The sequence below is a fragment of the Molothrus aeneus genome, chromosome 15 (assembly GCF_037042795.1).
Source record: "Molothrus aeneus isolate 106 chromosome 15, BPBGC_Maene_1.0, whole genome shotgun sequence".
NCBI lineage: Eukaryota > Metazoa > Chordata > Aves > Passeriformes > Icteridae > Molothrus > Molothrus aeneus.
The window spans coordinates 10,731,400-10,747,877 of NC_089660.1; the positions used below are offsets into that span (position 1 = coordinate 10,731,400).

Genomic DNA, 16,478 nt, shown 5'->3' on the forward strand with positions numbered 1-16,478 from the left:
ACATGTTCATCTTCATGAAGATGCATGAAGTATCTGAGCAACAACAACTAAAAAAAAATCAAGTGTGTACATGCCTAATATGCATAACTTATACACTTTAACAATTAGCAAACATTGGAATGTTACCACAACACTGAAAACTTGCCCTAACACAGATTTTTCCAAACAAAAATATTTGTAGTATCAGGAACTAAAACATTTACTTGAGCAAGACAGTGAGGTAAATTTCAAAATAAGTAAATTATAGAAATTTTTTAATATCTCCCTGCTTAGTTTTGCAATTCTTAGAAATTAAAACGTTTTGTCAAGGAAAAAACCTACAATCAAAATCAGATGGATAATTGTACTACTTGCAAGCAAAATGTGGCATGTGGAGTGTTTATCTGTATTTTTCCAGAGGCTGGGCAGATGACAGGAATGAAGCACCAGACCATGCTACTGATCAGCACAGCCCCAACCCTGTAATTTGTAATAAATACCCAGGTAAATTGCTCATATAAACTGCAGGATCAGAAACAGAGATGGGGGCAGAAAGGGGCTGAAAGCAATTAAAACACTTGTGGTTGAGCAGCTCTGGCTTATCATAAAATACCAATGGTGGCTCGGGGAATTTGAGGGGGTTCCTGCACAGAAACGCAGTCAAAGGGCACAAGCAGCCCCATGCAGCTGATTTCATTGTGGGAGGAACTGATGATACCTTCCCACCAGAGTAGGAGGGGAGAAATGAAGCCACACACACATTAGTCTGTGCACAACTGGATACTTCAAGGCAGGAGTCACCAGATTGTTCATCCTGTGCAGGGACACCCGAAATTTGGGTCTGATCCTAATGGCTGCGCTAAACAGGTTTCAGCTTCCCTGCCCCAAGTCTTGCAGCCTACAGAGGAAAGGGGACAAGTCAGGATGTTGAGATAAATAAATAAATGAATAAACAACATTGCAATTGTTTTCTCCAGTTCACTCACCACCCTATCTGTCCTCACATCCCAAAGCAGATGTTGGGAAAATCTGTGAGTGTGACTGTGACAGGGGATTCCATGCTTTGTACCCGAGCAGGTAACACAGCTCCAGACTGGGCACCCCCAGGTACACCCTGCTATCAAATCAGGGAAAACCTTCTCTTTCTAAATGTATGTAAACAAAAGTATCCTAAGGAAAAAAAAAAAGTGGTTTAACTGTAATTATCTACTCAGCAACAGGGAGCAAGAACCGACAACCCAATCCTGCCAAGTTTTAAGTACATGTTTAACTTTAATCACAAGTAGTCTCACTGTGCAGTGTCTCTAAAATTAGCCTGACAAAACAGGGTCAAATTAACAAGAGAATTTAGATTTTTAAAATCATTTCAGAAGTATTATTACTCAGATAGCAAACATTAGATTTTTTTCCCACAATTAAGGTACCTTGGCAAATTCAAACCTGTGCACAACACTCATGTCACTCTCAATGGAAATTTACACAAATGCACACAAACCCACAAGCAGTCAGTCATTGTGATATCTGACAGTTTAACACTACAAGGTTAAGCAAAATAATTATTTTAAGGCCAAAACAAAGTGACAACCACAAGGAATCCCATGATGGCTGCTGGGGGAAAAACTGGGGATGCCCAAAACAAAAATAACAAAAAGCCCTACACAGCCACAGAGGCTGGTACAGCAAACAGGAGCAGCGGTGAGCAGGGGTTCTGAGCCAAGGCAGATTACCTGTTCCCCACAGTCCAAGCCATGACGAGCCAGCACGGAATGCCAACTCCTGAATGACACTTCTGTGATGAACCCAGTTGCCCAACACTGCAAGCCACACTAGCAAAGGAATTTTGCTAACTGAAGACTCCAGTTGAAGAGAAAGAAAGCTCTGAAGCAAGAGGGGAGTGCTAAAAGTAAGGAAAAAAGAATGGACACTGAGACTGCCTCATCATTAATTTAGAGACACGAGGAAGAATGTGCCGGATATCCCAAAGCAAGCAACCATTGGGACTGAACATCTGTATTTCACTCACTCAGCCGACTTGAAAGGGAAGTAGGGACTCTGTCCTGCTAGGATGAACCCCGGAGCAGCCTCTGAGCAGCTCTCTAAGTAGCCCTTCCATAATTAACTTATAAGGAAGACCAGGCAGGACATTCTGCTCTCCATGAAGTACCAAGGGAGAACAGATGTTTCCCAGTCTCCAAGGGAAAAACTCAAAAGAGTGTATCACTTCATAGCACTAGTTCTCGAGCACATTAAAAAAAAATCTCAGCAAGGGAAACGAAGGAAGGCAAAGGGTAAGTAAGCAAACAAACTCCAATCAGACCTTCAACAAATGCAAATGATATCAAACCTATTTCGTTATTAAGTTAATGCTCCATGACATTACCATTCCCAAAAATACATGGCTGATTACAGAATAGCTTGTGGGGAAGGGACAGAGAAGGCAGTTAATTGGAAAATGCGTTTTATTGTAGCTTACCAGCCTCACACATTTCTACACTCCCACTCACTGCAGAAACATCTTTATGAAGTCTGGGCAGCATAATTAGTTTGGTTTTGTTTAAATCTGCATCACTGTACAGGTAAGCAAAGCCTTTCAGCTCCCTAACTTTTCCCATAAGTTTTGCATCACTGAAATATGCATCATTCTACTTTTCGCTGATCTACTTCTTGTTGTTCTTCCTACAGCCGGCCCGAAGCACTTCATGAAGCGCCTTGTGCCTGTACCCAGCGTGTTACTGGGCGTTTAAACCTCTGCTGGTCCCGAGAGAGCCAACTTCGGAGAGAATTAAATAAATAACCGAGCTCCAGACAGAAGTTTGTGCGCCAGCCCGGTCTGTGCGCGCACCGCAGATCCCGCGCTGTCGGAACACGGATTTACGCAAAGGAAAAGTGAGAAAGTAAATAAAAGGACCCGCTGGGAAGGAGCCGGAGCCGCCTTACCTCCGGAGTCCGCTCGGCGGGCTTTTTCCGCAGCGCCTGTTTGATCCTGGGCTCCACCGGGGCGCTCATCCTCCAGCCCGGCGCCCCCCGCCCCGCGGCGCCTGGGGAGCGGCTGCGGGGCGCTGCCGCGGGGCGCGCCGCGATCACAGCGCGATCACAGCGCCGCGGCCCGCCGGGGCTCCTGCCCGGGCTCCGCCGCGCTCCGGGCCCGCGGGGGACGCACCCCGAAACGTTCCCCGCGCCGGGGCCCGGACCGGGGGAGGCCGGGGCGGGAGCGGGGCCGGGCGCGGTGCCCGCCGCCGGGCTGGCTGCTCACCAGGCGGGCGGCGCTCGGGGCGCCTGGAGCTCAGCGGCGGCGGCGGCGCTCGGGGCGGGTGGCGGCGGCTCCCGGCGCGGTCCCGGGGCGGCCGGCGCCGCTCCCCATCGCGGCGCGAGCGCTCCGTGCGCGAAGTTACCGGCCCGAGCGGGACTCCCCGCGCGCTCGGCCCCCGCGGCTCCGCCCTCCGCGCCCGCACAAAGCAATGCGGACGGGCGAGTTGTTCCGCGGCGCGGCGCCAGAGGGTCCGGAGAGAAACCCCGCGGCCGGGTACGAGCCCGCGTCTCTCCTGAACACGCCGGGAGTCGCCGGCCCCGCCCGGACCCCCCGCCCCGGTCACCCGCCGCGCATCCCCCGGTACAGAAAAGCGCGAGAGCGGGCGCTTTAACCCAGAGAATCAGCAAGAAGAGCGAGGGGCGGGGCGGCCGGGGAGTGGGCGGGGCTGTAGTGAGCTCCGCCCCCACGCGCCGCGGCGTTCGCAGGGGGCGGGGCCGGCGGGGCGGCGCGGAGCGAAGGCTCGCGAGGGTTGGGCGGGGCCGGGCGCATGCGCGGTGCGGCCGTGCCGAGCCCTCAGGAGGCCGCCAGTCTCTGTTGAAAGTCGCTTTGTGCTGCTTGTGCACCCGATATGAGGCGCGTTCTTCAGCAACTACAGCCGAAAAAAAGCGTTTTCTGCAGCACTTGGGAGCAGAGTGCCCGTGAGGCATCACAGCAGGCATGCTGTCATGGCAGCGCTCCCGCGGAGTTTGCGTGCGTTCCCCCTTTCCATCACGCTGCAGTTCATGGAATGTTCATTCTCCTCCGTGGCTCCTGAGCTGCTCCGAGCCTTTGCCTTAGGTCGCTTCTGCAGGACCGGCCCCATCCTCGCCGTGCCCAGTGAGGATTGCAGAGCCCGGCCTCGGTCCCGCTGCCCCGCCCGGCCTCGCCGGAGACAGCTCGGCATTAAATACAAATAAGGAATACTTTAGTAAGGAAAGCGCTGCCACAGCTCGGGGGTCCTGTGGGGATTTACAGACTCCTTCCAAGCCCTGCACTGCTGGCCCTGACGACCGCTCGGGGACAACAGGAAGGAGCACATACCAAACACACATCGCAAGATTTTCCTTCCTATTACAAGTCCGATTCTGTAAATTTATGAGATCAAAGCTTTGCAGGCATACAACTTGTGTTTGCCCTTTTGCTTTTTCATCTTTCTTTCCTAATACCAAGAGCGTTTTTGTTCCTGCCCTTTCTCCAGCTACCCCTTCCCGTTCTCTTTACCACTTGCCCTTTATGACACAATTACCTTTGTTGTGCTCAAGGACTTGATTGTCCCTTCCCCGTTGTTTCATAATGTTTCTACTGTTTTCTTAAAAATCTCAGGAAATACGATGTTTCCTCCAGTGCAGACTGTTCTGATGCTGTGCCTGGTATCACTGGAGGCACAACAGCCATGGGATGGACAGCAAGGATCTAAAGAAAAGCTACTCTTAACATCCCAGTCATTACACCTCATACACAACAAAGAGAATATGAGATGCTCCCAAAACTGACAGGAAAGACACAGGTTTCAGTCTCATGAAGTCTATCAAAACTCATTTTCTTTTTTTTTTGTTCTCTTTGAACTTCTGTTGTAAATGTAAGATTTCCAAATATCAGGTCTATTATTCTTCCAAAGGTCAGAAGTTCGTACTAGTTATTTGGCAGAACATATTATCCTCTTTCAACTTTAGTACATAAAATATTGTTTCCAGTGGTGTGGGAATCTTCAGAGATTCCCTGCCAGGAACCAAATGGAAAAGATAGAGAGAAAAAGTCCTCCTGAGTAACTAAGAGGAAAAGAAGAAAATAACTGAAATGGGAATCATTTTCTGTTAGGAGATTCTTTTTTTTTTTTTTTTTTTTTTTTTTTTAATCACAGATGTAATAGCAAATCAAGAGCTTTACCAGCTCAGTTCATTTTTAAAGATTGTGTAAAAATTAGTCAATACTCTCCAGGTGCAGGTGGCTGGGAAAAAAACTAATTAATAACTAGCAAGAAAACCCCAGATTTTGGTGAGATCTACGCAGTCACAGTTCTCATGGATCTGAAATCATTTAAGCCCTATTGGTTTTTAGAAGGGAACTCATTTTATCACCTATTCCAGCTGTTCAGCATTCCTACAACAAACTTAACACAGAAGTGGACACTTACCATGGGAATAAAGTTAGTAGCCTAAAAATTCCTTTAGCACAGAAATTCGCATCCTGAACGCCAGCCTAGGCACAGGAGCAGTGAGGGAGCCAGCAGTATTCCATGGGAACCAAAGCTGCCATTCCAATTTAATTGCTTGGCTCACCTTACCCATGAAACAAGATTTCTCACTCCAAAGGCACCTGAATTTTGGTAGGTAATGGCTCTAATAGCTGCAATTATTTCAGGGGCTATTTCACCCATAGGGTTTATTTTCCCAGATATCTGGAGAACAATGGAAACCAGTGTCATGATCCTCACTGCTTAGTGGTGTTACAGCCAATGTCTCCACGTGGTAAAGCTGACATGGTTAAACACAATTAAAAGGCTTTCACAAGTGAGTAATAATAGGGCTGGGATTAAGGGAAGTGGCCAAGCAGGACACCTATTGTCCATGCAGAGGGGAAAATTTGCTTCCCCTTTATCTGGATTGTATCCCTGCACAAGTAAAGCATCATCACTTACTGCAAAGTTTTTAATTCAAAACTAACAGTATCTGTATGTAAGAATCAGAGGTGCTTTGCTATTAATACAGATGAGTTGCAGTCTCTGGAGATTAAACGTTTCTGCTTCAAGCATTGTGAATTTGGGAAGAGCAGCTGAGTTACAGAGTACATCTCCTCCTCCCAGTATGTTCCCTCAATTGTTCTGCTTTGCTGACACTCCCAAAGATGCCTTTTAATGTAATGCCTTTTACCACCGTGTGCACATCCCAGATTCCTCAGGGTAAAACTCAGCTTCCTCACCTCTCCCACTGGGAGAGATTCATAATCATCATGCACTGAAGTATTTTTAACTCTTATTTTTATGTATTCTATGTATTTAGTGTCCTGTGAGTTCTGTTACAGCCTGGCAATTTCCTTCCTCTCATTCTCCAATCTGGCTGTTAGGCTATTGGTTTTAATTTCTTAGCTTTGGGAAAAAAAATCCCTTTGGACATTCATGCACATCTTTGGCAACAACTACTAGCTAAGTACATGGTTAACATACCACAGGGAGGATACACAAATTAATTCTCTGCCTGACTAGAGGAAAACAAAATATTCTGGGAGGCCCAATAGAAAGAACCTCTTCAGACAGAGGTACCATATATCCTTATTCTGATGATGAACTTCCTGAAAAACTGGGGATGCAAAGAGATCATTAGGAATTTTGTAAGAGCTCACCTTTTGCAGGAAAGTTACATTTTTGCAAATGGTACAACACTGCTCAAGTAGCTACATAAGAATGTTGATCTCTTGGCTGTGACAGCATTTCGCAGCTCAAAATTTCCATTTCTGAAATTGAAATACCAAATTATTTTTGAAAAGTCAAGAGCAAGAATGAAATGATCTGAATACTGGAGCTACTTCCCCCACTGTGCATATTTCCAGAGCTTCAGTTCAAAGGTAAAAGTAGAAAAGAAGAAACAGAACTGTGAGATCATTATCTTTCTGCTGTGTTATTATAATATTAGTTTAACATTTAGTTTTTTAAAACTAAACTCATCTTTCTTCTCTTTAACTCAAGACTAACATGGCTTTCCTCCTAAAAAAAATCTAGTACAGATTTTTCCTGAAGGGCTTTCGTTCTATATATAGATTTTTTCCTGAAGAGTATAAGCCATGTACACATAAGCAATTGCAGATCTCCTTGTGATAGTCAAACACTCATTTTTCAGCCATCAACAATACAGAACCAAATGGCGAGCCTGACACCTTTCAAATGTGGGGATGGAACACCTTCCTTACTTACATTTTACCTTCAGTGGCAATTTTCCTTGCTTTTCATGTTCACTGTCACACATCTGTGATGGTCTCTTAACATGCTGAGTGCTGGTGGGAATGGACTGGGAATTCAGGGAGGAGCCTTAAGATTGAAAGATTTTATTAACATGCAAAGAGAGGGAATGACAAGCCCCAGCTGCTCCCAAGAGCAGCCTGAGCCACAGCTCAGCTGGAGGCAGTAACAATTTCCTAAGTTTTAGTCCCAATTGAAGGACACATCTCTCAGCTGAGGGCAGTTTATGGGGTGTCCACAGGAAAGGCTTCATGGAGGACAGGTGGAAATTCTGAAGTAACAAATATTTGATGCTTGAGGATGCACAGTGTGTTGGGAACATGTCACCCTGACCTTTGTGTCATGTAATCCTTGGCCAGTGCTTATGGAGTCCTGTTCCCAAGTCAGGAACAGTCTGAAAAGGAAACAGTGAATTGGTTTATTTGCTGTTCATTTACTAAGGTTTCTGTGAACACAAAGGCAGGCATTGATGCACTCTCTGAAGGTTTGCAGTGAGGACAGTGAAAGCTGTGTGTGTTGAAAGAACACTGGCTGTCCTGTGACACTGACATGTATGTTCTCATCTTTCTCATTTCCCTTCCGTGTCTGTATGGGAAACTGCAAGTATGGAGGAGGGCATTCCCCTCCCGTGCCACTGCTGAGTGACTTGAAGGGGACTGTCCAAGGCCTGCCACCACCCTGATGGAGTTACCAAGCCCTGATGAATGTGAGTGAGTGGGATGAGGAAAAAAAGGGCTCCTGCCAAATCACCGGAGCGTCCAAACTGCCTCAGGCATGGTGTAGTGTACAACATTATCAACAAGGAATAAGAACTGAAAAAAACCAATTCAAAATAGTTACAAAATAACATCTAAACCCCAGCTGCTTTGCTCCAAGTGGCTTGCTACCCACTCCACAATGGAACAATTCTCTCTGAAACAGGCTCTTGTATCAATTTTTTTGTGTGTTTTCTGCCACTTTATTTTTACTACACACAACCTACAGATATGTGATTCCAGTCCCAGCACGTTGTTGACAAAACCCAAAAGAGCATATGGACCTGTCTAGATATTGGAGGTATCCAGAAACAGTATACAGATGTCCATGCTCAAGCCTGAAAAAATTAAAGATGGGGGTGGCGGGGGAGAACCTGCCCTGACAGCAGGCAATCTGGAGTCTGGTGACTGCTTCATTTGCATGTTCTTTGTAGCTAAAATCAGGTTACAGCTTCAGCTGAAAGATTTTCTTCATTTGTAGTCGGAAACATCATGCCAAAAACCATTAGAAAGTGGAGGGTGAGTAAAAGAATGGGCTGGGCACAGATAAAGATGAAGACTTAAGTAAGAAAAAGAGCAATCTTGGCATGGGAAACTCTCCAGCAGTAATTTGGTATCAGTTGCCAATTTAACATATTCCCATTAATTTTTCAGGGATGTAAAAAGTTGTACAACTATAAGCTGCAAGAAGATTTCACAAACAGTGAGGATTTTGTGTCTGTGACCTGTTATAACCCAGAGAGAACATGCAGTGGGATTTGTATTTTTCTACTGAGTAGCTATTTTCAGAGGCAAAAAGCCAAACACTTGCATAACTCAATGTGACCATTCTGTGTATCTGTGGCATTTGTTACTGGACAACACTTTGACCGACAATGTTGAGCTGGTAAAAGAATGGGGCATGCCTACAGAGAGCAGCCAGTTTAAATATGATAAAAATTAGAGTAAATAGGATCTCAGTCCTTCCCCTTTTTTAAGTAAATTGAGTAATCCTCTGAGCATGTGAAAAAATAATAAAAAACTCCTCTTCTGCCAAAGAACAAGCCAACGGTCTAGACTTTCTCTAACTGGAAATCATCTGGATTAAGAAACTGTGAATAAACGCCTGACAGGCAATTTCACTGCTTTATGCAATCAAATACACTCTACTGATTTGTGAAATCCTACGAGAAACATTACAGCATTTGAGTCGAGACCAAGGCTGCGGAAGACTTGCATTTCTTACCGGTCTCTTGCTGCTGGTGCTAAGGTTCCTCGCAACCACGAGCTTTGCTATTGTAGCCTAGACCACAGTAACGATTCAGCCAGCATCAGATCAGCTTTCCATTGTTTGCAGACATTTGGTGCATTTGTGGGAAGATACTGGTCTCTGTGTTTGTGTTTTTGTGCCTGTGTATAAACCATAATTTGATTACAAAGAAATGTTGCACAGTTTAGTAGACTCAGTCCAGGCCTGGGAGCCAGGAATGCTTGGTGAAGTCATTGCAAAGCTATGAAGGCCAAAATTCCCTGTATCATCCTCTGGTTTTAGTCACATTTCGATGCTGTCAGTGTTATTTTTTTGATGAAGAGGGGATAAACAGCTCTTGCTGATATGAGTTAGCAAGAGCTCAGTTCCTCCATGCTCTTAAACTGGGCTACCTCGCCTTGAAGCACTTGTTGTCAGGGGCAGTTGCTTTTATCATCTGTCTTTGCAGGATCATGCATCCTTATGATTCCTTATGATCTCTTCTTCGACTTTTAGTGACCCTACAGAGCTAATGACACGTTTAGTTCCCCCATCCAAGCACGACCATATGGATGAGATGATATCAGGAAACTCACTGAAACCATTACATCTCAGGCATGCGGAATTTCCAGAAAGTTCCTGTTTTCAGCATTCAGTTTTAGTCTTCAAATGCAGAAGCATACAGCCTGCTCACATGATAACAGCAGCATAACAGGACAAACTGTCTTCTGGCAAGAAAATCCTCACTATTTTTAACTTTAGAAAGATCTGCAGATGACTCTTCTTCCAGTCAGTGTGGTTTTCCTCCCTTCTTCTAGAGACCCTGCCCTTGGTAACATTCAGTAATTCTGTGGCCAGGGATATTGAGTCCTAACAGTGTCCCAAGCCTGTGATGGCCTCTTCCCACCACCCAGAAGCTCTCCTGCATCAGACAGCTGAGATGCTCCTGCTCAGAGACCACCAGACTCTCCCTTACCTTCATGCTTCAGAAAGCTGGGACAGCCAGGGAGATGGCTGTCCTTCCTCAGCTGCAAGGGACGGACACAAGTGTGTACCCAGAGGAACAGCCTCACCAGGGCAGAGCAGGAGCTGAAGGTACAGGACCAGACAGAGCCAGCAGAGTTAGACTCCTCCTGGAAGACCTGCCTACTTGTCCATACACCAAACAGGGAGCAAAACCTCACAGCAAACCCCATCATCCCACCCTGAGAGGCTGCAGCATCTCCCAGCTGGGATTTCACCCGGGCTGTGTCCGAAGTACAGCAACTCCTGGAGTGTGTGTCGTCTGCAGGGGGGTAAGTGTGAGGGTAGAGGGATGTGATACTTCATCCTGTGCTTTTTTAGTAGATGGCTGTACTGGTTCTTTTTTTAAATGCTAAAAGCACAACCAAACCTTGAATGAAAGGAAGCATTGTGTATGGAGCACAGGAAGAATTTCCTTTACTGTAACTGACAGGGAGAAAAGGAAATAAAAGCAGAGCAGCAGTTAGATGAAGGTCAGATGATTGTATGAATCAGAGGGTGGTGCAAGTTATCAGTGCACAGCTGAGTGCTCCGCCCAATAAAACAGATGTCACCCAAGTACACAAATACCACTTACCTATCACTGCTTACCCCTGTGGAAGTAGTCTTCATCAGAGAGAGGGGACTGAGGTTTTTTAGGAAAATATTTATTAGGTAGGATAGCAGTGATGACATTAAGGCAGATGCAATTTCTTAAGATTTTTAGGCATTTCACTCCATGTAGGTGAAAGCTGAGACACCAAGCACTGCTCAGTCTAAAACACTGAAGAGGTGATGGAGGCTGCTGTTGGGGTATTTCCAGAGCTGTGCCTGGAAATGTATTTGCAATTTCCACTGAAAAGGGAAACACAATGAAATTCCCGCAGTGACCTGCTTGGCCCATAGGAAGCACAATGACTTCCAGAAAAACCCTGACACCAAAAACAATCTTGTCAAGGAAATATAATTTTCAATAGCTGCATATGAAGTGACAGCACAAGTATAACCAGGAACCTTTGACTTTTCTAGAAAGCTGAGTGGAGCTGCCCTCCAAGTGCCCTTACCTCCCCTCCATGTGTCAGGAACACTCTCAGTGCCATACCAGCACACTAAAAGCCGTGGATGGTACCAGTAGATAACTCACTACTTTTTTGATTAAAAAGTGACTTACTTTTTTTTCCAGACCTTTTGCCAGTGGCAAACATTTTCCATGGCAGTCCATTGCATTGGAACAGCTGAATTTCATTGCTATCTTTATCCAAGGCAAAACTGCCTTTGCAGAAGTGCTTTTATATAAACTATTGCTGTAGTAGTTGCTACTTTGTGAACCATCATTGGGTCTCACACTAGGAGGGTATTGCAAAAGTGCTGCACTTTTGAAGAAGGTACCAAGAGAAATGGAAACAGTTTGTGGGTTTGCAGTTAAGGAGAACCTGAGCAGGAACCACCCCAGAGCTTTATCCAGTTGTGGTCTAAAGAAGGATGTGTACACACATGGTAAGGAATCTGCAATCAAAATTGGCAAGAAGAGTATTGCAGTAAGAAACTGAGAGAGCAGAGCTCTGCAGCACCTTGGGCCAGGGTGGGAATCATCAGTAAAGCCATGTCCTGGAGTGTGCCAAGACTGTGAGTGGAGACAGGTGTCAGGGACACCCCAAACCCGGAGGTGCAGTGATGGTGGTCCAGCAGATGAAGCTGTCAGTAACTTATGCAATAACAAAATCACAGGATGGTTTATGTTAGAAGGAACCTTTAGAGGTCATCTTCTTCCAGCTCCCAGCTATGGGCAGGGACACCTTTCACTAGACCAGGTTGCTCAAAGCCCCATCCTACCTCACCTTGAACACTTCCAGGGATGGGGCAGACACAGCTTTTCTGGGCATCCTGGGCCAGGGCCTCCCCACCTTCACTGCAGAAAACTTATTACTTGTATCTAACCTAAACTGACCCTCTTTTCATTTAAAACCATTTAGTTTAAACACCATGGGCAAGGAGGGGGTGAGGGTTCTGTTGCAGAGTGTTTCCCTTGCTGAGATAATGAGACCACCACATGCTCCAGCAATGCTGCTCTGCTGCCTCTTTAGTTGACAGCCTGGACAGGAAACAGCCAAATCACACCTAATGAGCTTTCATGCTTTGACTGTAAGTGATGAAGGCAGAGGATAGAACTTCTGATGGAAGACATTTCCCCCAAACCTGCCTCTGTTGTTCACATCCTGAAAAAGTGGGAATTCACCCTGTATTTCTGAGACTAAGGACTTGCAGTGGACAAACCCTGCATGGGCTCCAGCAGAGCCTGTGGTTCCTTCACTGGAAGGATGAGCTGCTGTAGGAGCTTGTGATCCAGTGGGGTCAGCATCTTCCCAGCCAGCCAACCTGGAAAAAAAAACAGACAAGGAGGCGAAGGTCAACCTCAAAATATCTGAAAAGTTGTATTTAGGTTAAGGATTATTTTTCCCTGAAAAATGTGTGTCTGAATTCACAGCTGTGAAGAGCTGCAGTTGCCAGGAGCAATGGGGATTCTTACCAGCCCAAGACAGAGCCCTTGATTTTAATACTAAATCATATCAAGTCTACAGTTCTTAAAAAACTCTGTTTCCGTGGGAAGGGCCTGCTTTTCACTAACCTATAATTTAAGAAATAGTTTGGAGAGTTAAGCTGTATTTTGAAAAATAAATTCTCCTTCAGGCTGATGGCTTTTACAGCCTCAGAACAATGTCATGTGAAATGACAAAGATCAAGACCTTTAGTTAAACTGTACAAGAAAAACAGCTTTGGAGAATAAAGTGCATGATCATTAATTATTGCAGCACAAGGAACACAGCTGTAATTTTTTTGTTTGCCCAGAATATCTCCCACAAATTTTATCAGTCGTATTGTTAATACATGAAAACAGGAGTCCTTATTTTTTCATGTCTTTTGGTAGTGATCAAAATTAGACAAGATTTCTAGCTACAGCTGCTATTAATAAATCTACTCCTTGAAAATGTGGTAGTTAATGTCTTAGGATTCAGTGCACTCAATAAGCTATTGAAAACTATAATTGCTCATGGCTGTAATTTTGAAGTAATTCTAGAAATAGCTATAGAAGAAATGCTGAACATAGTCTTTCTAAGACACTGAAGTTCTCCAAAGTGAATAGCATCCCCGTCAGGAAAATCAAGCACATAAATGCACTGGTACCCTCTGCCCTAAAGTCACTGTTTATGGACACCTTTGTAGCATAGGGACTTCTTGCCAGTGCCACTCCAAAGGCCCCACATGAGGGTTTTGCTCAGGAGACATCCCTCCAGTGGCCCTGTGTCAGCACTGGGAACTGGCCAAGGGACTTGCTGGGGTTACCCATGCACAGACCTGGGCTTTGCCTCCAGGCGCCCTCACCACTGCACTCTCTGCTGGCTCCAGGCTGTTTATAAACCACTTTTCTTTTGGTGACATTAGTGAAAATATTCCAGAAATTAATTTGATTAGTCAAGAAAACTAAATTAAAGAGCCTTTGGGAAGTAAGATGCTCATTTCTCAAGGAAATGTTCTCACCCTTCTTCCTCAGCCCACCTACGTGCACTTCCGTAAGAAACACTGCCTTCATTTTCAATGCCACTTAAGGAAAATGTTTGTTTTCCATTAAGAACCTAGGAGAAACTCCACCTTCAGCTCTCCCACCTGGCCCCAGCACTACCACCAGTGACACATTCATATGTCCCAGAGCTGCAACTTCAGCCCATCCTGCTCATGCAGGAAATGATGACGAGAGCAGCATTGGTTGTGATTGCTCCAGCACAGCAGAGCCACACGTGATCTGCAGGACCCCTATTCCCCCTTAGTGCTTTTCCATAAGGAAAAAGCAGGGCCTGTCCAACCAGTGGAATCAAAGCTCATCTTAAGGCGTTAATGAAGAAGGAAAGGCAAGTTTCAGATTAAACAGACAGTCTGGGTAGTGCTAGAAACTGAACAATGGAAGCAGGCAAAGGCACGGTCGGACAGAATTCCACTCCCTCAACATTTCAGAAAGCACAGAATAGATGAAATCTTCAAACCAAAAGATACCAGCAATTAAACAATGTCTTTATGGGCTAAAAGGCAGTGTCATGGCCCTGGGATGGCCCTGACCTCTGGCACTGTGGCACTGCAGGGCTCTCCCAGCCCGTGCTCCCCTGTGACCTGTGCCAGAGAAAGGGGCTCCCTCCCGCTCACACAAAGCTCTGGGTTTTTAAAGTGAAAAGGCTGAGCCAGAGCAGGATACCTCCATCCTGCCGCCCCTGGCTCGTTCTTCCTTAAGATTTTTCTTGGTCTATAATTTCATTTCTGAGAAGCTTTATCTAGAGAAAAACTCTTACCAAAGGGGCTGGGTTACAGGTCCTTAAGGAAAACAACACCAAACTGAAAGCACGAAGGTGCAGTGAGGGGTGAAATCACAGAAATCCCCACCAGCACTCGGACTGGGCGCTCCTCTCACAGCCGGGGGCCTGGCCAAAGCTGGGACATAGGCAGAGCAGCTGTGTCACAAGAAAAAGGCATCTGCTTATCGCCTGTGCTGCTTTGGAAATCCGGGACGCGCCTGCGGCCCAAATGTTTCCTTTGGGATGTTGCAATAAGGGCTGCTGGCCGGGCCGGAATGGCTCCTCCGTGCGGCCCGGCAGCGCAGCTCTGCCCCGCAGTCACGGCCGCTCGCCCTCGCTGCTGTCTGGGCACCCAGACAGCTGCCTGGCTGTATTGCAGGGCTCCGGCATGGAGCTCTGGGGAAACCTGGCCCTGAAACAAAGCGAGTCCTACGCCGCAGTCACTCCTAGCAGGAAGCAGCCCCGTGGCCGGGCTCGCCCCGCGAACCACCTGGGCCGGTTGTTCCGGCCGCAGCGCATCGCGGCACTCCCTGGGTGCCGATGGGATCCGGGGCACAACCTGCCCTGCCCACACAGCCACGGCCAGCGCGGGCATTGCTCAACCCACGGAGCTTTGAGCAACAGCAGCGGGCAGGGGCAGCGCCCAGCGCTGGCGTTCGGCTGACGGGCGCTGAGGGGAAGGGCGCCTGTCACCGCCGCGGCCTCTGAGGTCATGCCGGACGTGGGAGGTGCCGCCTCAGCACGAACCACTCCCGAGTGCTGCAGGTAGCCTTTCCTTATCACCGGCATCCCAAACCGCCGCACCAGCCACTTGCTGTCACCTGCCTTTACTCCTGCACCTTCTCGTACCGTAACCACCAGCGACCGGCGTGAAGAGCTCTCTGGGCCCCGCTGCGGCAGGTTCTCGGAGCTCAGGCACTGATCCCCACCCTCCGAGCACATGTCTTAAGTTCTAGCTGGGAACAAACAGCTGGAACACACAGAGGTTTGGAGATCAAGTTCTGCCCCTGTACAAATATTTTTAGTAATGAAAATAAACAAATACAGGGAGTAACATGCTGCTTCCTGCTACTATGCTGCTTCTAGGAGGAGACAAGCTGCCAAAGAGCCTGAGCAAGACCCAGGTGGGTGACATGTGGGTGATGGCTCACATGAAGCTGTTCCTTTCCAGAGGCCACACAACTGCCCAGCCTTGCAGACCAGCAGGTATTGCTGAGGCAGAAAATGCTGCCCAGTCCCTTGGTGGAAGGAGAATCACAGCACCTCTGCAACACATAACCCCTCATGCCAGCTCTTCCACCAGGTTCCTGTGGGGACCCCAGCCCCATGGGATGCTCCACATTGGACTTTCCGTGCCACTCGGGGCAGGAGCTCTCAGTCCTGTTCCTCAGTGCTGAGCTGCTTGTCCTGTAATGTCTGTTCCTTCCCACTGACCACAGCAACAGGAAAATTAACCACCCCTTTGGGAGAGCTACCAGGCCCATTGGGCACAGATGATTTACCTTCCAGCTCCTCTGCCAGAGGACTCTCAAAGCAAAGCCACTGCTGCTGGGGAATCAGGTTCTGCTCCAAAGCCTGGACAGATCCCATTGGATTTGAACTTGTGGTTCTTTGGCAGTCAAAACAGACAAGCGCTGCTTCCAGTAAAGAAGCATCTCCAGCCAGCACCAGCAACTTTCAAAAACCCTAAGCACTGGTGTATTTAGATCTGCCTGTAGCAACAGCTAAGATGATCTTGTACAGGGGGAAGACAAGAAGGCTGCAGGGATGGTGTGCAAAGCCTGTAACTTCTCCTGTACCACAAAATAAATGAGGGGATGGCTGGAACAGAATGTGCATGCTGCAGCACATAAACAGAAATGTTCCTTACAGCACAGAGACTCAAAAGTCACATGTATCTCCAGGCTCTCTCTTACTTTTACCTCCAACTACA

General features: G+C 47.0%; 1 protein-coding gene across 1 annotated transcript in view; it reads right to left on the reverse strand.

Annotated features, from left to right (window-relative positions):
* Positions 1 to 2,985, reverse strand: part of RAPGEF6 (Rap guanine nucleotide exchange factor 6) — a 122,151-nt gene extending 119,166 nt beyond the window's left edge. Inside the window, exon 1 of the mRNA XM_066560132.1 lies at positions 2,917 to 2,985. Coding sequence (XP_066416229.1) covers positions 2,917 to 2,985 — 69 coding nt within the window. The remainder of the gene's footprint in view (positions 1 to 2,916) is intronic.
* Between the last annotated feature and the right edge of the window lie 13,493 nt (positions 2,986 to 16,478).